Source organism: Oryctolagus cuniculus, chromosome 20, assembly GCF_964237555.1.
Source record: "Oryctolagus cuniculus chromosome 20, mOryCun1.1, whole genome shotgun sequence".
NCBI lineage: Eukaryota > Metazoa > Chordata > Mammalia > Lagomorpha > Leporidae > Oryctolagus > Oryctolagus cuniculus.
The window spans coordinates 21,697,162-21,718,420 of NC_091451.1; the positions used below are offsets into that span (position 1 = coordinate 21,697,162).

Consider the following 21,259-nt stretch of genomic DNA (forward strand, 5'->3'; position numbering starts at 1 on the left):
TACGATGGCCTTGGCTCCGCCCCATGCTCAGTAGGTTTCCATGCTCACTTCTACAACTGCCCTTCCAGGACACGCCTTGCTACTGGGCCCAGCTGGCTGGTCCACACCTTCACTGTGCAAGCTGCTGCCTTGTGTCCTTTCCAACTAGGTATTTTGCTGTCTGTCTACCTAAGTACCAAACTGGGAGAGCAGAGATGGAATCCGTTTTCTTCCTCCCTGAATCCCCAGTGCCTTATACCTCATTCAGCAGTACTCACTCTTTGCTTCTCATTGAAGAAATCTTTGAGCCATCTCGTTCAGTCTGTACACAGTTGCTTAGCAAGAGCACTTGCGTGCGTGGATCGAACATCATCCCATTTCACAGAGGGGGTGCAGGGATCCACTGCGGATCCGCCGCTCCTTCAGATGACTTAACAACAGCCTTCACTTGCACTTCACATTTGGGAGAAAGCAACTTTTTATTTATTTAAGTAGCTCTTATTTTCTTGGCATGTAACTATTTAAACTCATATATGTGAGTCTTTAAAGCTGTTGGGCTGTATTTATTATGTGAGAGGTGCTATGTGAGTGCATTTCCCCCTATTGTAATTGGATGCCCCTGGTGTTTATGGGAGGCGTGTGGACATGGCTGATTGAGTACATGGGCACCTTGGAGGAAAGCTTTCCTGGAGCTTTAGTTGTCCATTTTATCGTTTCTTACAAGGCTAAGAACTTTGCTCCCTGAGTGTGAATTAGGATTCCTTTGCTCTTCCACCCATTTTTTCTTTCTCTTTACTCAACAGCCAAACCAGATCTCCCTGGAAGAGAACATCCTGGTCTCCCGGTACATTAACAACCCCCTGCTTATAGACGGTGAGTTGTGATTAAGCCCTTACCAGGTTGGGCTGCATTTTGCTAAGCTTTCACGTTTCCGTGTAGTCTCCTCTCGTAAGTCTCTGCTAAACTAGGATGCAGTTCTTGGAAGCTGTGGCTCCAGAGGTGAGGCTGGTTCCTTACCTACCTCGTGGGAGGTGATGTGCAGGTTGAGCATCCCTAGTCCCCAGATCCAGAATGCCCCAAAGCTGAAGCCTTCTGAAGCCTGAGAGCGGACGGTACTCCACTGGTGGAGCGCTCCACATCGGACCTCATGTGATGATCACAGTGAAAACAGGGCTCACTAAAAATTATATGATACAAAATGACCTTCAGGCTCTATGTGAAAGGTATATATAGAAGGTGAATGAATTATGTGTTTAGACCTGGGTCCCATCCTGTGTCTTGTTATGAATGGGCAGATGTCCCAAAGTCTGAAAACAATCAAATCTGAAACACTTCTGGCCCCAAGCATCTTCAACAAGGGCTGCTCAACCTGTAATGTAAGAGTGCTTTATTGGTTACACAGTAATCGGTCTATATATGAGTGCTGTCCAGTATATGTATATGTACTCTGTGTAATGCACATTGTATGTGCACTGTTGTATAAAAGGTAGTGTGTGTAGTATGGCTATTTATCCTAAACGGGCAAAGTGTGTGGGCAGTGTGTGTACCTCGTGGAGAGGAGCATTGTTTTCTTTCCTGTGTCCTGGTTATGGTGCCCTGTTCATCTGTAGCAGAAAACAAATGAACTTAGTTTTTCCTGTGACTCTAAACTTTTTTTTTTCTTAGAATTCAAGTTTGATGTGCGTCTGTATGTACTCGTGACTTCCTATGATCCTCTCGTCATCTATCTCTATGAAGAAGGACTGGCTAGGTAAGAGGTGTTGCTCTGGGGTGGAGGGGTCGGGTGGGCGGTTAGAGCGGACTGAGCTCGGGTCAGGTGGTTTTCGGGTTTTGTTAGACTCAGGGAGCTAGAGAATGCTCAGCTGAGCTTCAGATGACAGAAAGCAGCCTCACAACTGCAGCTCCACCCGCGTGAGTACTTGTGCGTGTCTCAGCACACCTCTCCCAGCCGAGCCCAGGGCCGCAGCGCGTGGTGTCTTTGTGGATGACAATCGTTGGAATGGCTGTAGCAAGAAAAACAGAAGTCCCACACTGATTTACGCATTACATCCCAGGCATTTATTTTAATCCTGCCAGCCTTCTCCTAGTTGATACAGGTTTGCAGTTGCCAACCCTGAGAGTTAGCGAAGCCAGGAAATATAATCAGTACATGACTTAGCTCGTGTTATTTTCTCCTACAAAACTAATCTTTCCCCCACCCACCGGTTTGTCCCGAAATTTCTTTTATACATAATGGCCTTGATGTCACCTTGCACAGCAGTTAAGGAAGTGGCTGGCCTGTATGAGCAGTCAAGACAGCGTGGTTTGTACTAGTTTATGCCTCCATGTTTTGGAAAATGCACTTCGAACATGGGAAACAGCATGGACAAAGAAGGCTACCTGCTTACATGTAGGTTCTTTGGCACACATTATTTACTCTGACAGCCATAATTCCACAGTAGTATTTTAATGGTCTCACATACTAAAATTTTGGATACAAATCCTTTGACTCTCAGATGCAAAGGGAGAGCCTACTAACCAGACCTTCCAGCGGGTTGAGCTGTGTCTCCCCTTCACCGCTAGGTGGCAGTGATAGCATTTATAAGCCCTGTCTTAGTCTTAGTAACTGGATTTATGGGTTTGAGCCCTGGGAACACTGGATGCTACTGAAACTCCCTGGTTCTGGCCTTCTGTTCTTTGAAAATGGAGAATGGGGAGGAAAACTAGAACATGTCCTGGTTGCTGGAGAAGAGGCCGGACCAGGCGTCTGAGCTTGATCTAACTGCCAGCTCTAGTCAGGCTCTCATAGGAAAGATGTTTTTCATAGGCTCTAGTCCTGTGAATTGTGGACAGACAAAACTAGATGTAAAAGCCTAGATAATTTGTTCTATGCATAATCTAGAACTAAGAGAAGGTAACGTGTACCCCTGACTTCCTCACAGATCTGTAAGGTGATGATAATTTTGTATCCTGAGCCTCTGCACTCTCTCTTTTCCACTCACTGCACCCAGCTCCTCTCCCAGCCCCACCTGGGGACTGAATATGATCTGCACGCTGGGTTTCTGGAGTAGAGAAAGGATATTAAAGTTACGCTCGCATTTGCAAATGGATAACGTACCAGTATGTTAACGTACTAGTATGTTTTGCATAATATTTGAGATGCTTCAACCCCAATATTAATAGTCCTCCCTATGGCTAAAATTTGGCCCAGTTGTCAGAGCTTTACTTTGAAAGCTGTACCAACATTTATTATAGAATTTACTGCAGACAAGCCAGTGCTCTGCCCACCAGTTTGTCCTGGAAGTCGGCATCTACTGAATGGACCAACTCTCTTCTTTCGCTGGCAGCAAGGACTGAAAAAATCATGTTTAAAAATTTATATGTTTATACATATATGGTAAATCAATGGATGCTTTTTCTCAGAATAACTATGTAAACAACTTTTTAAAAACCCAAACCAAGTTGAACCAGAAACCACGTGTGTTTTCAGCACTCTGGTTGGGTTTCCCTGAAAGCAGGGGTGAGCATCAGAGCTTCAGGAAAGCTGTGCAGGAGGCTGGCGGTGGCACTGCGGCAGGCGGCTCGCCAGGGCCCTGCGAGGGCGCACTGGTCTGTGCAGTGAGCTCCGTGTGCCTCAGCTGCCGTGACTTCGCTGGCTGTGGGTGTTGGCATCCCCCTGCTTCTTTCTAGCCCCCAGCGCCTGCGGGGCTGTGTTGCTACCTTGAGCAGCTTGGATCTGCATGTCTAGTAAGCCTGGCCAACGTGTGTTGTGTGTAGACCTAGCTGAAGATAACCGATCTGGGAGGAGGTCACTGGGTCATTTGACTTAGAGGCCAAAAAGGGAAATGGTCTTCTTTCTTAAAGCGTTGGAACTGGAGGCCTGTCGCATTAGCCTCCCTCTTTAGAAAGGAAGGCTTTTATACCTGAGCATTTTGGGCCTCAGATTAATGCTGGGTGGCACAAAGATGAAGTTCATGTCACAAGACGGTCTGGTGAAACAAGTTCTCGGGTGTAAATTCTTTAACTCCTTACCCACTTACCAAAAAAAAAAAAAAAAAAAAGACCCCAGTTTTTCTTTGTCTGTTGGTTTTTGCGGTTGTCCTTGTTTTGTTCACAGGAGAAACAGGAGGGCTCTCATTGTTTTCTCCTGTGGGGGTGAACTATCGAGTTGTCTTTCTGGGACTGGGGGCCAGCCCTTTGGAGCCCTGTGGGAGGGCCCCTGAGGCCAGCCTTGATCATGTGTGTTGCTGGTTTTCACCAGCAGGGGACACTCAGCTTCCAGAGAGGGGTGCTGTTCTCCACCAAAATGGTGCTGGTTCCTTTTCCTGCCGGGAGTGGAATCCAAGATGACTCTGTCCTGGATTTTACAGTTGTCGGTGGGCCCAACATCGGGTCCACTGATGATTTGACAACATTTGAGACAGAGCTGATAGCCAAATTTTCACTGAAATAGAAAAAAGAAAAAGTTTTTAAAAAAATCCAAAAAAAAATTGAGTTGAAAACCAAATGTGTTGTCTGAGACCCAAAGAGAGGTAGCACTGGCACCCTGGGCCCATCCAGGGAGCACGAGGGTGGCCATCCAGGGAGCGGAGAGCCACCCCTGCCATGGAGACGGGCAGAGAGGCCCCAAGAAGGTCCCGGCCGGGCCTGCCTTTCTCAGCCTCGGCCTCAGCCATCCTAGTCCGTGGAGAGTCGGGAGAGACCCCGGAGCATTCGTGATGGTCTGCCTCCCTCCCCACCCCCAGTCCCCTCTTCAGTAGCCCTCCTTGCTAATTAACACTGGCTCCGCAGGGGTATTTACCTTTTCTCCGCTGGATTCCTGTGGTTTAGAAAGAATTCAGGTACTTGCTGGTTGCCAAGGAATTCAGATTACCTCACAGGCTGCACACGGTCCAGATTCTGCCACAGCAGCAAGTGGCGGGGGAGGGGAGAAGTCCCTCTGCGGTGCTCATTGTCACCCGCCCTGGCAGGCCGTGGCTGTTTGTGCAGTTTGAGTCATATCTGGCTCTCAAGACGAAGGATCAGGCTGGTAATCCCCTCCCAGACGGCTCTGTAGGGCGCTGCCCCGTCACTGCAGTGCCTTGGCAGGCTCCCGCTGCAGCTGGTTGACAGCAGATCAGAGAGCCCGTGGGCCTCTTGTTCTCTTCCATAAGATCTTTCTGGGTCAGGCCAGGATGAAACCCAGTGGCTCCTGGCAAGGCTGACGGAGGTACTGTGTCTTCTTCGTCCAGGCCTCGCTGACTCAGAATGGCTACACCTGCTGAAAGATAACCTCAGGGCTGGCCCCTTCTCTTCTTCATGCATTTCATTAGAAAATACAACTACCAAAGACAGGGTTCGGTTCTCCCACATCTAGCCTGACTGTGACTCTGAGTGCTGGGTTCTTAGAACAAGGGAAGAGAGCCTAGCAGATCCCATAACTCTGCTTTCCTTCTCCCTGTCGTTCCCTAATGGTACTGACTTTGGAACAGGTGCAACTCAGGTGCATTTTTAGTTAACCCTTATTAAGTACCTACTACAGATGGTCCACCACTTGTGATGGGGGTTTGTTCCTGTCTGTGTAAATCCATTGTAGATTGAAAACCCAGCAAACGTCCCAGCTCCGCAGCCCAGTGCACTGGGGGCATCGGCTGTTCCCCTGTGGCTGTAGGGCGGCAGTGGTGCTCAGTTACTGCTGCCGCCCTGTGTTGTAAGAAAACATCCTGCTGCGGGGTGCTCGCTCAGAAAGATGAAGCTTCTGCGTGTGTTTTGTTTCTGCACCACCGCAAAGTTGGAAAATTGTCTGCTGAACCATCTTGAGTTGTGGACCGTCTGGATAGGCTTAATGCTGAAATCTTTTCTTCACATGGGTACTTAAGAGTTTTAGACAGATGGCTACCAATGTGATTCTCAGAACCATCAGCAAACAGAAAGGAGTTATAGGTTGTGATTTAAGAGTCCATTGTCAGAATAAAGATACAGTCAGAATAAGGCCAATCCGTATCTGTTTTCAGTGTGGTTACAAAAATGGCTGGGGGGAGGGCAGTGCATATAGTTCTGTCTTCATCGGTAGGCTGCAGGGTAGAACCCAGGGTTTCAGATTGGGCAAAGAAAGTAAGAGTCTCTTTCCTACCACTTACTGGCTTAAAAGACAAGGCTGCGCGGTTCTCTGGTGACAGCTTTCCTAAATATTGGTCTCATTGAGAGGGTGGTTCTCGGCGCAATTCATGATGTGACTTTCAGCCTGTGTGAAGATAAGCGCTGGCAAGCTTGCTTCCTGGCTATCTAGTCAAGGGTAATCTCTTCTAGATTGTTGCTAATAAAAACAGGTGTGTGGAAGCTTTCAGACTTAAATCGGATGAGATTTGCTAGTATGTGAAAGTCTAGACCTGCGGTCTCACACTTAAGTGCTCACAAGTGCGTTCACCGCAGACGGGCGGCCAGGTGGAGACGGAGAGGAGAGCAGGGGCAGACGTGTCCCACCTGAAGGCGTTCATTTCCTATTCATCACCAGCAGGCACTGATGCTGGTGTTGCCAGGTCTTCTGTTTTTGTAAGGGAGACTGAACATGTAGATTTTTATTAGGAGACTTACTGATTTTTTTTTTACTTTTAATTTTGAAATTATTTGAACTTACAGAAAAGTTGTAAGAAGAATATGAAGAACTACCTTTTTACCCTGTGTCTACAGACCTTGTTCAAATTTTGCCAGCTTTTCTTTTAATATTCTTTATAATGAAAGGATCCAATCAAGGCTTTGGTCTCCTTTAGTTTCTTGGACTTCTGTGACCCCCACACTTTAACATTGCAGCCTAGTCATTTTGTAGGTGGTGTCTCAATTTGGATTTGTCTGATGTTTTCTCATGATCAAGCCCAGGTTCTGTATTTTGGGCCAGGATGCGTCACAGAAGTGATGCTGGTTCTTCTCGTTGCGTTGTCTCTAGTGGCGCATGATAACTTTGAACAGCGTTGGCTGCTTGATTAAGGTGGTGTCTACCAGAGTCTTCCGCTGAGAAATTGCTTTTTCTTTTCCTTTGTAGTGAGTATTTTATGAGGAGAACGTTTGAAACCATGTAAAACCTCGTTTTTTTAATCTCATTTTTACCCTGTTGATGTTTCTTGTTTGAGTGAATTATTGCTATAATGCTTGCCAAATGATGATTTTGTAATTTTCTGTTATTTGACATTTTACTCCAAGGGAAAGTTTCTCCTCTCTGCTTATTTATTCACTTATTTATTTATACCTAAGTGGACTCAAGGGTTCCTATCTTATTGAATGGGATATAACCCCTTTACTACATGATTACTTTGGTACTCAGATTCTCCTGGATTTGGCCCTGTAAGCTGGATTTTGTGCCTTTCTGACGTGTCCCCATCGTTCTTTGAACACAAGATGTTTCAGGCTCAGCCTGTTCTTTCTCTGACCCAGCCCTGAAATCAACCATTTCTCTAAGGAACACTGGTTGCCTTTTAATGGAGAACAGTATTTAGAAATCAAGATCTGAGTGCTAGATAAGTCATTGCTCTCGAGACGTCTCTCCCTGGGGTCCCTGCATTGGTCAGACCTAGGAAATGTGTGTGTGTATACAGAGACGTGCACACAGAAGCAGTTTATGTTTTGTGTTTTTGTATCCACCTGTATTCAAAAGCAGCCATTCATACTAGCTCCTTCAACTGGAGCTCAGAACTACAGGGTTCGTTCTAGTTCCCCCCTTTCCATATTTCTCTCTCTTCTCCAACAGTGAGAAAATCTGGCTCCTGTTATTGTCAACACTTTTTTTTTTTTTTTTTAACATGATTCCCTTGCATGAAGTCAGTCTCCTGGCTCTGCTGGGCTACCACCCCACTCAGATGCCCTCCTTGTGTGGATTTAGACCCATGTGAGTCCACCACCCTGCTTAGGTAACCTCCTGACCTTGCCTCTGCCCTGTCTTCCCACTCTATCACCTTCCTCGTGTGGGCCCCAGCTGTCACTGGGCTGCAGGCAGTAAGGTGTAAGGTCTCATTCTTAAATGCTGGTCAAAGGGCCGGTGCTGTGGTATAGAAGGTTAGGCCTCTGCCTGCAGCGCTGGCATCCCATATGGGCACCAGTTCGTGTCCCGGCTGCTCCTCTTACAATCCAGCTCTTTCTTATGGCCTGGGAAAGCAGTAGAAGATGGCCCAAGTGCTTGGGCCCCTGTGCCCACATGGGAGACCTGGAAGAAGCTCCTGGCTCCTGGCTTCAGATCAGCCCAGCTCCGGCTGATGTGGCTGTCTGGGAAGTGAACCAGTGGATGGGAGACCTTTTTCTCTGTCTCTCTCGCTCTCTCTATAACTCTGCCTCTTAAATTAAATAAATCTTTAAATGTTGCTCAAATAATTGAGGGTAAAAAAAGGAAAAAAAAAAAAAACACAAGGAAACCTTTGCAGGTTAGGCTGTTTGTAAGACTAATGTGACTTCTTCTCTGGACAAGAAGAAAAATGGTGATCAGAGGTGAATGTGGTTTGTTTTACATGGATTTTAGTGAGAGCCACAGATGTTACTGGGTTAAGGAGAAGGTGAGTGTACACTGCTACCGTTTCTCTCTGTGGTCTTCTGTGTTACCCACTGGTTCAGTGGGATACAGAGAACAGCACCTGCACACCTGCATCCTCGGGGAACTGGTCGGTAAGGCATCAAATTTGTCTGCTTTTTGCCCCTTTAATTCTTACTTCCATATATATGTATATACATGCATATATAGAATATATATATAAAGATTTATTTATTTATTGGAAATAAAAATATATTTTTATTTATTATATTTATATATATATTTATATATACTGGAAATAAATATATATATATATATAGAGAGAGAGAGAGAGAGAGAGATCTTCTATCTGCTAGTTCACTCCCCACATGGCTACAATGGCCAGGGCTGGACCAGGCTGAAGCCAGGATCCTAGAACTCCATCCAGGTCTCCTACATGGGTAACAGGGACCCTAGCGCTTGGGCCATCTTCTGCTGCTTTCTCAGGTGTGATAGCAGGAAGCTGGATCTGAAGTGAAGCAGCCAGGACTTAAACCACCACTCTGATATGGAATGCTGGAGTTGCAGGTGATGGCTTTAACCTGTTGGGCCACAACGCTGGCCTCTGATTCTTATATCTTATGGCTTTTTATACTCTGTAGAAGTAGACTGTCTGACATTAGCAATCTTGTCCCTGCTGGGGTTCAGAATAGAATGTCCCAGGGAAAAGGAGGATTGGGAAGAAGAAGGTGATTTTTAAGGGGCAGCCCTCTTGGCCAAAGAAAAGGGGGAATGATGTCTGCGTTGGGGGTCAGATTCCAGCTTACCTTCGGCTCTCGTCAGTGTTTATGTTGACCAAGTGAGGAGATAGGAAAACTTCTTTCCCTGAAGTAGGACCTTCCTTCTCCTTTTCATTATTCTTTTTTAAAAATGATTTTATTTATTTATTTATTTGAGAGATAGAGTTACAGAGAGAGGCAGAGGCAGAGAGAGAAGTCTTCCATTCTCTGGGTCACTCTCCAGATGGCCACAATGGCCGGAGCTAAGCCGATCCGAAGTCAAGAGCCAGAAGCCTCTTCTGGGTCTCCCATGTGGGTGCAGGGGCCCAAGGACTTGGGCCATCTTCAGCTGCTTTCCCAGGCCATAGCAGAGAGCTGGATCGGAAGTGGAGCAGCTGGGATACGAACCAGCACCCATATAGGATTCCAGCGCTGCAGGCGGAGGCTTAGCCCGCTATGCCACAGCACCAGCTCCCCCTTTCGTTATTCTTTTGGGGAGAGGATGGTGGTGGGTTTGTTACTGTGGGGTCGTGTCTGGTGACGTATGACGCCTCGGGAGGCCAGCACGGGCGCTTTGGTCTCACAAGAATTCAGAAGATGACTGTTTCCCACTTGCTCAGAGACTCCCCATGAGGGAAAGATGTGTAGGAGCGGCAGGCTGGAAGTTCAGTGATAACTCCTAGAAGTTTCTGGAAAAATCTTAGCTCCTTTTCAAGCATAGACTCAGTGCTCATCAGCTCTTGTCCTTCATCCGTGCACGCCTTGTCAACATTTCTCTTTGTCCACATCCTTTCTCCTGGCCTCATGCTTGTTTATTTTAGCTTTTTGGGTTTGGGACTTTTTAAATTTCTCACTTTCTTTCTTTGGATGTTGTGTATTTCTGGTGCAGGGAATTAGGGAGTGGGGGTGGTGGGTGGGTGAGAAGAAATAGAGAAGAGGAAAATTTTAAATGCTGACCTTTAATGTGGTAAAAATTCATGTTGACTTCATAGTCTGGGTAAGCATATGTAAATAATTTGTAAATCACACGAAAATAAACTTGTGGCCTTTCAGTTTTTTTTCACACACTTGGATATGCCTCTTGGGAAAAGCACTTGGGGAAGGGTGATATGGTTTTAGTGGTATGTAAACAGGGGTTGATATTTACCATAACCGTTGGCCCTGAGTGTCCTTTTGTTGATACTGAGCATCACTGGAAAGTTTTCTCTTTCCCTAGTTACTTCTCTAGAGGCACATAGATTTTATACTTTGGTCTTCTTTTGACAGTAGTCCAGGATATTAAGTTGCTGCTATGTTTTCAGTGGGCTCTGTATTTAATCCCTCCATCTTTTGCCTCCATTCCAAAGGCAGGAATTAGTCTCTTGCACTGTGCCCATAGCGCCGTTCTGCCTGTCTGCTATTGGTGCTGCCATGTTTGTTCTTTTACAGAGAATATTCTGGGCCAGTTCTGTGCTTTTGATGGATGTGGGTTCCAAGTCTGCATATTGCTATGCTGTTCTTTTAAAAAATTTTCCATTTATTGTTGCAAACCAGGCACAGTATGGGCACTCAGGAGGTGTTTCCTGGCCAGCTAGTGTGTGTCCATCATCCACAGCATCGCACACACAGCTCCTCAGGCTGTGAATCACTGTGCTTTGAGCTGTCGTCCTTCCTACTGGTGTGTGGTTCTGTGTGAGAGAAGTGGCCTTTTGCACTCGCTAAGGCTGTCAGTTCTGGGATCAGAGTGAACCTGGCAAAGTTACTTACTCATCCTTAGTCACATGTAGTTCTCACATCTGTTGTAAACGAGCTGTAGTGTTATGTACTTTATAGGGTTGCTTCAAGTGCTGAATTAAACGTGATATGGGAGTTGGCACTTCGTGGGACTCTTATTTGTAGAGTGACGTCACTCTGTCATTGTCATCTCTTCAGTGCTCAGTTGTCATCTGCATTTCCTTGAAATTCTGTTCCTCGGATTTAACCTGTATCCTTTCCATCAGGTTTGCCACTGTGCGTTATGATCAAGGCGCCAAGAACATTCGGAACCAGTTCATGCACCTGACAAACTACAGCGTGAACAAGAAGAGTGGCGACTACGTCAGGTATGGGCCCTGTCTGAGCCAAGAGGTCAGCTTCAGACGTGTGCCGTTAGCGGTAGAGAGCGGACATGTCGCACTAGAGTGTGACCTTAGAGTTATGTCCATGGGACACTTCTGCAAAGCTGGCGTGATCACGTGGCACACTTTTGCGGTTCTGTTGCTCCTTGTGCGTGGCTTGCCTGGCTGCCATGTCACTGTTCTCTCCCAGAGTTGTGTCTTCCTCATTGTCTCCCCTCACTTGACTTTGGGGTGGGGATTTATTGGGCACTTGGAACATTTTAGAAGTCAAGAAATGAGGTCATTTCGGCGCTTGGTGAAAGAGCCAAACCTTTAAACTTATTTGTACCCTTTGACCCAGCAGCTCCATTTCTAAGAACATAGCCTTAAGAACTAAAGGTGCACACACAGGACCAGAGAAAGAACACGCACCGTTCCCTGCTGGGGGTGGAGAAATCAGGTGACGGGACAGCACACACAGCTTCGTTTCTTTCTAAAATCCGCGAGACACCGAGAGGTGTTGTTTTTGCTGAGAGTGGAGGAAATGTCATGTGTATGTACATATGACTGTAATATGTACTGATACGTTCACCGCATGTGGCGGTAGTGGGTGGGGTTGTCATCTTTGTTTTCTTCTCTGCTCTTCAAGTTTTTCTAAAACAGATACGTATATGAGCAGGGGGAAAAAAAAGTTAGGAAAAAAACTAAAGAAATGAGGCCATTTCAGAAAAGGATCCTGTGGAAAGGAGTACCAGCCCAGCTGTGTGGAAATATTCTTTTTGCTCTGTTTTCTTTCATCCCAATAATTTTGCCAGAAAGTGGAAAAATAGAAAAGAAACCCAAACAGTTACTTTCTACTCAGACTAAAAATAGGTGCCCAGCAGGTCCAGGGAAGGAAGGCAAGAGCGGAGTCTGGAAGCGATCGAGCAGTTGCTGAAGCTGTATGGGTTTCACCGAGTGTCCTGTGACCTGACTGAAGCGGTTCAAGGGAAGAAAAGGTGTAACTGCTGGGTGGAGGCAGGCAGCGAGGGGCCAGTCGTACAACGCGGGTTCCAGGTTGCAGGTTGCAAGACGCCCCCAGCGTTTGTGGCCGTCTGCCCCGCTGGCCGTTCTGCTGCCAGAGCAGAGGCTGCCTCACTCCTACTTTAGTGCCTTTTCCCTTCCGAACTATCAGAAGAGCTGTGTCCACCACCAGAGAGAGGAGGCAGCTTGCTTCCGATGCTGCAGCACTTCCGGAGGGGGAGGGGTTAGCATGTTAAAGTGCTGCACTAGGTTAGCACACTAGCCCATCTCATCTCCAGGCTGGTCTAAAAATGGGTAAATTGTAGACCCATGGGACATTGATCTAAGGCTAGCTCTGTATCCCCAAACAATTCAGTCTGTTAGTGTATTGTAACTTTCCAAATTTGCTTTCTGCTCTTTCATGACGTATAATTTAATGGTTAAGGCCGGCGCCGCGGCTCACTAGGCTAATCATCCACCTTGCGGCGCCGGCACACTGGGTTCTAGTCCCGGTTGGGGCGCCGGATTCTGTCCCGGTTGCCCCTCTTCCAGGCCAGCTCTCTGCTGTGGCCCAGGAGTGCAGTGGAGGATGGCCCAAGTGCTTGGGCCCTGCACCCCATGGGAGACCAGGAGAAGCACCTGGCTCCCGCTTTTGGATCAGCGCGGTGCGCTGGCCGCAGTGCGCCGGCCGTGGCACGCCGGCCATGGTGGCCATTGGAGGGTGAACCAACGGCAAAGGAAGACCTTTCTCTCTGTCTCTCTCTCTCACTGTCCACTCTGCCTGTCAAAAAAAAAATAATAATAATTTAATGGTTAAGGAAGAATTTGCCTGGTCTCCTACATTCTTGAATAAAACAAAATATATGCATTTTCAATTCCATTGAAGAAACTGATACAAAAGGATACATGACAGAAAGTACCAAGAAAACAGTGGGTGAGGAGCGGGTGCTCTGGCATAGCAGGTAAAGCCACTGCCTGTGGTGCCAGCATCCCATATGGGCGCCAGTTCGAGACCCAGTTGCTCCACTTCCGATCCAGTTGTCTGCTATGGCCTGGGAATGCAGTAGAAGATGGCCCAAGTCCTTGGCCCCTGCACCTGCATGGGAGACCCAGAGGAAGCTCCTGGCTCCTGGCTTCTGATAGACCAGCTCCGGCCATCGCGGCCATTTGGGGAATGAACTAGCTTATGGAAGACCTCTCATTCTCTCTCTTGCTCTCACTCTCACTCTTTTTCTTTTTTCTCTCTCTGCCTGTGGCTGTCTGTAACTCTGCCTTTCAAATAAATAAATAAATCTTTAAAAAAAAAATGACAGTGGGTAAGTGGAAGTCAGCAAAATGAGTGTTTTCTGAAGACTTGACAAAAAGGCTGTCTGTAAAATATTTTGTTTCTGGCCGGCGCCGTGGCTCACTAAGCTAATCCTCCACCTGCCGCGCCGGTACCCCGGGTTCTAGTCCCGGTTGGGGCGCCGGGTTCTGTCCCTGTTGCTCCTCTTCCAGTCCAGCTCTCTGCTATGGCCTGGAAAGGCAGTGGAGGATGGCCCAGGTTCTTGGGCCCTGCACCTGTATGAGAGACCAGGAGGAAGCACCTGGCTCCTGGCTTTGGATCGGAACAGTGCGCTGGCCGTAGCAGCCATTTGGGGAGTGAACCAACGGCAAAGGAAGACCTTTCTCTCTGTCTCTCTCTCTCTCTCACTGTGTAACTCTGCGTGTCAAAAAAAAAATTAAAAAAAAAAAAAAAACTTGTTTCTGTAGCCAGGCCTAGTCGTGTGTGTGACCTTGATTTTTGGTTTGTTTTAGTTGTGATGATCCTGAAGTGGAGGATTATGGGAACAAGTGGAGCATGAGTGCTATGCTTAGGTATCTGAAACAGGAGGGCAGAGATACAACTGGTGAGTTCCAGGCCTTTTTGTTTCTTGACTTCTCTTCTCTCTGGTTTTTACCATTGACTCCTGCCGGGAGTCAGCCTGACCCTGATAGTGCTGCCGAGACATCCAGTGGCATGATTGTTCTGGTGTCACTTTTTCCTATGATTTACAAGATGGGGAACAGTTTTTCCGTGACCCCAAGAGTCCCTTTTATTTCTGGTTTTGAAAGGCCTAAGTTTTCCTTTTAATCCTTAGTAAATTTATCATTCTTGAAGATTGAACTGCTGACCAGAATACGGTCAGTTACTTACGTAACAAACTGCCCACCTCCCTGTGGGCCCTGAGTTCCAGTGTTTCCAAGTGCATCTCTCATTCATGCTGCCGAGTTGGAGTTGGGGAATAGGCAGCACGGGGTTGGAGCACAGAGCTTGGAATCAGAATGGGCACTGCTGCTGAGCCTTGAGTGCAGCGGGAAACTGTGTGCCCGAGGAGCCTCATTCAGTCTACAGGGGAGAGACAGGAGCATGGAAGGAAGGGTGAGAAGGGTGGGGAGGTTCCTTCTCCCTTCTGTGCCTGTCTTTTGTCGTGGGAGGCCACCTGAGCGTGTCTCCCCATGCCGGCATTCCTATAGCACCCCCTTGGAGGCTGCCCTGTAGAGGCTTTTCAGTGAGCACACCTGCTTTTGTAATAATGCTGTGATCTGGAACCCAGTCCATGCATTTTAAACCATTATGTGCCCCCATCCTTTATATAGTTTATCTATAATGGACTTAGATCGAGCACTAAATATACCACTTATGATAACTTTGAAATAAATGTTTGAAATATTTGCAGGATTGGAAAATTTCTTATTTCTTCCTTCATTAAAAAAGTTCTTTTTTGCAGCGTTGATGGCCCACGTAGAGGACCTGATCATTAAGACCATCATCTCTGCTGAGCTAGCCATCGCCACCGCCTGTAAAACCTTCGTCCCTCATCGCAGCAGCTGTTTCGGTAAGGAGACTCACGGAGCTGAATGCGTTTTGTGGAGAGGCTCTTGGGAAGTTGGGATAGGATTCTGGGTTAGAGAGCCTCAGTGACTGCACAGGTGTTGAGTGATGAATGGCGGGCTTTCCTGTCTGTCTGAGTTTATGTGGCATATGCAGCTTCCACCAAAAGGCCGGTGGTGAACTTGGGTGGAAGTCCCCCCAGGAGTACCTAGCTGTACTTGTGCGAAGCAGGGACTGAAACTCAAGTGTGGGTCTCCGTCAGAAAAAGTCTGCAGCCGACTGTGCAAGACTCCAGCTCTCAAGTATATTCCTGAGCTCTCTGGCAGTCAGACTGGGAACCGCGCCAAGCAGCCCTGGCTGGTACCAGTGTGTGCGCTCTCCCGTTTTCCAATGACTCCTTTTTGTTTTAGCCGTCTTTCCAGCGGGTTCCTCCCCCATCCTCCTCCTCCCCTGCTGCTTCACCTCCAGTAGCCTGACTGCACAAAGACCCATCAACGAACAGTTCACAGCTACTGGATCAGGAAACGTGTTACCTGTAGACACCACCACCAGCTGTGCCTGCAGCACTCAGGGTGCCTGTGCCTGTGTGCTGTCACGTGGCTGTGAACTTGTAAATGATGGCTGGTGTGAGTGCCTGTGGTTCCTCGGGCTTTGGGCAGGAACACAGTAGGGCCGCTGGTGAGGAGGGTGGCTAAGCGTGGCAAGGAGCAACGCAGATGGTCAGGATGGAAGAGCTGTGGCTTTTCAGGAGGTGGATGACAGGAAAGTGAGGAGCACTCGGACCCGTGTGCACCCCTTCCACATTTTGTGATTTTTTCAGCAAGTTGCTCGACTTCTGGTTTCTCTGCTGTAAAATGGCCATAATGATGGTGCCTGCCTCCCAGGAGCGCCATGCGGAGCCGGGAGATGATGCATGCGAAGCCTCAGCACAGCGTCTAGTCCTTAGGTTGCACCGGTGAAGATGAGTTTCTGTAATTAGACGTTACACTTATTGATCTCTAATAGATTTTTGTAGTAATATGTACTTGAGGGTTCCTAAACAAAAGACATTGTTAAGGCTTGAATAAAGTATGGCAGATAAATCAGGATCTAAAATTATACAGGAAGAGAAGAGGTTGTAATTGCTTTTAAAGCACGTATCTGTTCATGTCTTTTCAATCCTTAAATGACTATGGGCTTAAGTACAGGTCAGGCATCTCTGATCTGAAAATTCAAAGTCCAACCAGATAAGGGATGTGCAGCCAAGAAGGTCTGTGCACGTATTTCAGAATCTGAAGAATTCCCGAGCATTTTGGATAGAGATGCGGTGTAGTAGAGACTTGATGTGAGCCCAGCTGACTTTGTAGAATTTCATTTCCCTCTTTTTTTTTTTTTTTTTTTAAGATTTATTTTGTTTATTTAAAGGCAGAGCAACAAAGAAAGAGAGAGACAGATCAGTAGATTGATCTTCTGTCTGCTGGTTCTCTCCTCAAACACAGCAATAGTCAGGGCTGGGCCAAGCTAAAGCCAGGAGCAGGAAATCTGTTTGGTTCTCCAACATGGGTGGCAGGAGCCCAAGTACTTGGCCATCGTCTGTTGCTTTCCCTTTTGCATTAATGGGGAGCTAGATGGGAAGTGGAGCAGCTGGGACTTGAACCAGAACTCTGATATGGGATGCTGGCATTGCAAGCTGTGGCTTAACCTGTAGCACTGCAATGTCAGGCCGCTGTTCCCCCTCTTAGACCTTACATTCTAACTGTCATACTGTAGCTCTGAATATTGCATGCTTTTATCTCTGTATAAGTTCTGCTGTCTACTTAGGACGTTCTTGTCCTGTTTGCCTTGAAAGCTCCCATATCTACATGGGTTCCAGTAGAGTCTTCCTGTCACGTCCTGCTGTTTTATTTGCACATGCATTTTCCAGTAGTCGCTGAGCTTTTTTATCTTGACAATGTGTATTTATTTTTAACTACTTGAAAAATAGAGTGATGCGCAGTCACACACAGATGCACACACAGACACATTGAATGGGAGAGATCTTCCATTTGCTGGTTCACTCCCGAAATGCCCAAAATAACCAGGTCTGGGCCAGGCTGAAGCCAGGAGCCCAAAACTCCATCTGGGCTCTCACAAGGGTGGCAGTGGCCCAAGCACTGAACCATCATCTGCTGTCTCCCAGGACGCTTAGCAGGAAGCAGCGTAGCGGGGACTTGAACTGGCACTGTGATACTGGATGCGAGTGTCCCTGGCTGCGGCTCACCCAGCTGTACCACAACCCTGCCCCACCTTTGAATTCTTAACGGCCAGTCGCTGTGTCCCCCTTGCCCGTACTTCCCTTTTTCTGCCAAACCCAACTATTTTTCCTTTCCCTGGGCCACCCAGGGCCTTCCCTGACCCTGTGCCTTTGCCTCTGCTTTCTCCTGCGTCTGCAACACCTTTCTCAGGTCGCTTGTCCTAATACATTACTGACATCTTTGAAGACCAGTCTCAGGTGATATCTTTCTCAACTCTCCCCTTCAGAGTTGGCCTTCCCAACCCCTGGCGCTGTGCTCCTGACTCGGCGGTACGCCTGCCTGCCTGATGCTGGGTACCCGTGTGTGTCTGTTCCTTGCGGGACTGGAGGCGCCTTGGCTGCAGTTCTGCCCATGCAGTGCGTAGCTCTCAGAGGCTGTTGAGGAAACAGTTGTTGAATGAGTGGCTAGCACGCAATTTCCTTGCTTTTTGATGGCCTGACAGTTGGCTTCCCAGTGGATCTGGTACCGTAAGGTATCGGAGCGTTAGAATGACTACAAAATGTTTGAGGATGGGTCAGAAACCCTCTTAGATCAAAATAATAAGTAAAAGTTTCTTTTCTACATCTACGTGGCTCTTAATGGGGGTAAATTTCTGTAGCCCTTCGTGTGAAAAGTCTCTCTTCTGAATGGTTAACCATAAATGCTTTTTTGAGTATCTATTCTATTTTGTTTTGTTGCCTGAATGACTTTTGAAAGCTCAGGAATTGATTAAACCTAATGGCAATGGGATGTTCCCGCGTGAAAGCAGCAGTGTCTTTCCCTGACCCCCTAAGTGCATTTCCTCCGCCGTGGGGCTCCTTTGCCCTCCTTCCTGGTGTTCGATTTTCATAAACTGAGTGCATCTGGAGTTTTTTAAGTTGTTGACTGTTTTCTTGGCTTTTGTGGTTCTGAATCCGCTTCCTGTCAGCCCTGGGATTTTGTGTGCTTTATTAACTCTCCCCCTCCCCCCCACCGTGAGATATGATTTTGTATACGTGTGTGTGTGTGTGTGTGTGTTTGTCTCTCTCTCTCTCTCTCTCTGCCTCCCACGGACGCCTATCCTCCCCTGGGGTTTAAGTCACAAGGAATAAGCTGTTTTTTAAAATTTGTTTTAGAATAAACAAGAATTGAGAGCTTCCCAGAAGCTTTTGGCTTCAACAGAGCATTGGTGCTCGTAGGGAAGACGGTAGCCTGGGGAAGGGGTTCACCATACTCTGTGGGTGGTTGTTTCTGTCGTCACCTAGGAACCTCTGCCGGCGGTGTTCCATTGCAGTTTAAGTGTTGCTGCCTTGGGATTTCCCCCTCACCTGCGTCCCCGTTCATTCATTCGTGTATGTATTAACTTTCACGCAGCTCCTGCTGTGTGCGGGTTGTAGGTCAGTGCATCACCACCAACTCCGTTCACACCACATTTTACATGGGGCCAGATCCGCACACTTGCACTGTTATTCAACTTAGGCATCTTCACACACTACCTGAAACTCAGCCACCTAGTGCTTTTTGTAGATCTGAGCCTCGGGAAAGGTCCTCTGAGAATAATTAGTCCAGACACACAAGCTGAAACCCTGAGAAATTAACCCTCGCCCCAGGGTCCAGCGCTAGAGAGCAAAAGGACTCAGAGGAACAAAGGGGACAGCAGAGGTGCGTGGGGCTTGAGAGAGGTTTGGGCATCATTCTGACCATCGCACTATAGATTTGTGCAGTTTTTGATGCCTCCCCCACTTCAACCCAACTTTCAGTGCCTTCCAACTTTGTGAAAATGAAATAGTACGTTCCACAGCAGCCCTTTTAAATGTGCTTAGGAAATTGGCACCATGAGATAACTGGCTATGAGAACAGCTTTTTTGACCAGTTGGAGAAAAACAGCCAAAAACAACAGGATGTTAGCTGGCCTTTAAAGATTTGAGCTGATAGTGGCGTTATCTGTGTGTGTGAGAGGATGGCTTGAATGTTGGGCACCAGCTTCAGTCCACTCCAGCCTAGGATCACGTGGGCCAGGTGTGGGGCCACCTGTGGCCCTGATGGGCCTGGCCTGTTGTAATCAGAGACCAGTGGCGTGGTTGCTTGGGAGAAACCATGCCTACATGTCGTAGGGTTAGCTGACATGTTCAAAGGGAGAGTGCCCAAAAATTATTGTTGAAGGAAGGGAAGTGGGCAGCATGCAAAATTCCCCAACACTGGGAACTGCTTGACCAGCAACAACAGACGACAAAAGGCAAACTGTCCACTTTCGGAGATAGTCTCCTATTCTGGCTTATCCCTTGCTCCTGTATAGACAAGGAAGACAAGATTCAGCAAAGTTAACTAAGCCATCCCCAGTTAGGCGGCTAGTCCACGGCAGAGCCACGTTTGGGAGCTGAGTCACGGAAAGATACATTCTGCTTGTCAGGCTCCTTTTGGCCTGCCCTTGTCTCGGATTCTGCCCCTGCGCTCCTGTTAACTAGATCTCAGGAAAACTGGGATCATCCTTTGTAGCAGGTCTGGCCTGAAAAAGGTTGCTCTAGTCCATAGTGCTCATCCTCGATACTCTCTTTAACTCTGTCTTTCTATCAGGTAGCCGGATACCATATTGATTTATTGGACCAGTTAAGAAATTGGCTCTGGGTGTTTTTCTTTCATTTAGTTCATTTTCCTGTGGGAACTTGGTCCTTTGGGATGCCCTATAAAGACTTTCCGCTAACTTTTCAACTCAGCCCAAAGCCCAGGTGGACAGCGTTTCCTTGCTGCAGCAGCGGCAGTGAGTGCTGACTGATGTCAGCACGTGCCAGTGCCCTGGGGGCTGTGCCTTCAGCTGGGACTTGACTTCCAGGGTGAGTTAGTAGATTAAATCCAAAATTAGTGGTGTGACACATTTAGTGATCTCTTAGGCCTTGAATGAATTACTATTTTTTCTTCTATCAAATCTTTTTTCCCCATCAAGTTTTTTTTCTTAATACAGTTTTAAGATGTAAATTTCTTAATGAGAATTATCTTATTTTGTTTATGGTTGGTGATTTTGATATGAATACCTCAAGTCAGGTGATCAGGGTTACTTGGGGGGAACAGCTATAAATTATTTTGTCTTTCTCAAAAATTGCATGATATTTATTTTCCTAAATTTTTTTTTCTGTTTTTTTTTTTTTTTTCCTTAGTATTTCTTATTGTTTTTCATACGTTGGTTATGGTGCAGACTACTTGGTATATAATGACAAGTGAGACATGGCCCCTGTCCTCTAGGGGGTGGGCAGGGGCAGACTTGACAAGATAAATGACACTTCGAGGTGTAGAGTGACTCCGGTGCCCTTGGAAAACACAGGAGTCACCAGCTCTGCCTTTCCTAACAGAGGAAATATGATTTGCAGAATACAGTGACATGGCAGGATATGCTGCTTTCTGAAATGGTGAGCAAGCCTGCCTGAAAAGTAAAACCCATAATGCATGAACCTCAAAAACATGCGAAATGAAAGAAGCCAGATTCAAAAGACTACTGTATGATGCCATTTGTGTGAAATTCTAGAATTGGCAAGACTAATCTGTGGTGAACAAAATAGGAACGTTGGTTGTCAGGGGTGAGGGTGAGGTGCAGGGTATTTCCCAGGAAGGGGGCAGAGGGGGTGTGCCTGGGGTGAGTGAAGGGTTCTGTGACGGTTGAGAGTGTGGGTTACGTGAATGTATCCAGTTATCAAGACTCATCAGATGTACACCTAAGACCCACCCATTTCTTTGTATGTAAATTTTGCCTCAAAAGGGAATAGAGAAGATGGGCTGGATTAAAGAGGGAGAGATGAGGATAAAGAGAGAGGGAGAGAGAGAGGTTGAGGTTGGTTTGGTGATGTGTTGGATTTAGGAGGTGGTGAAGATTGTTTCTGGCTGTTGGATTTGATGGATGG

At 47.1% G+C, this 21,259-nt stretch overlaps 1 protein-coding gene across 15 annotated transcripts in view; it reads left to right on the top strand.

Moving 5' to 3' along the window:
• The window catches only part of TTLL5 (tubulin tyrosine ligase like 5), a 278,126-nt gene that overhangs the window by 46,449 nt on the left and 210,418 nt on the right, over positions 1-21,259 (top strand). For 13 of the 15 annotated variants that reach the window (XM_017349414.3, XM_008272017.4, XM_008272023.4 and 10 more), the window contains 5 exons: positions 783-852; positions 1,645-1,729; positions 11,187-11,288; positions 14,082-14,173; positions 15,035-15,142. In XM_017349414.3, coding sequence (XP_017204903.2) covers positions 783-852; positions 1,645-1,729; positions 11,187-11,288; positions 14,082-14,173; positions 15,035-15,142 — 457 coding nt within the window. Of the gene's footprint in view, positions 1-782; positions 853-1,644; positions 1,730-4,850; positions 4,988-5,030; positions 5,168-11,186; positions 11,289-14,081; positions 14,174-15,034; positions 15,143-21,259 lie in introns of those variants that run through there. The other 2 variants (XM_008272026.4, XM_008272025.4) reach the window with 2 other exon arrangements.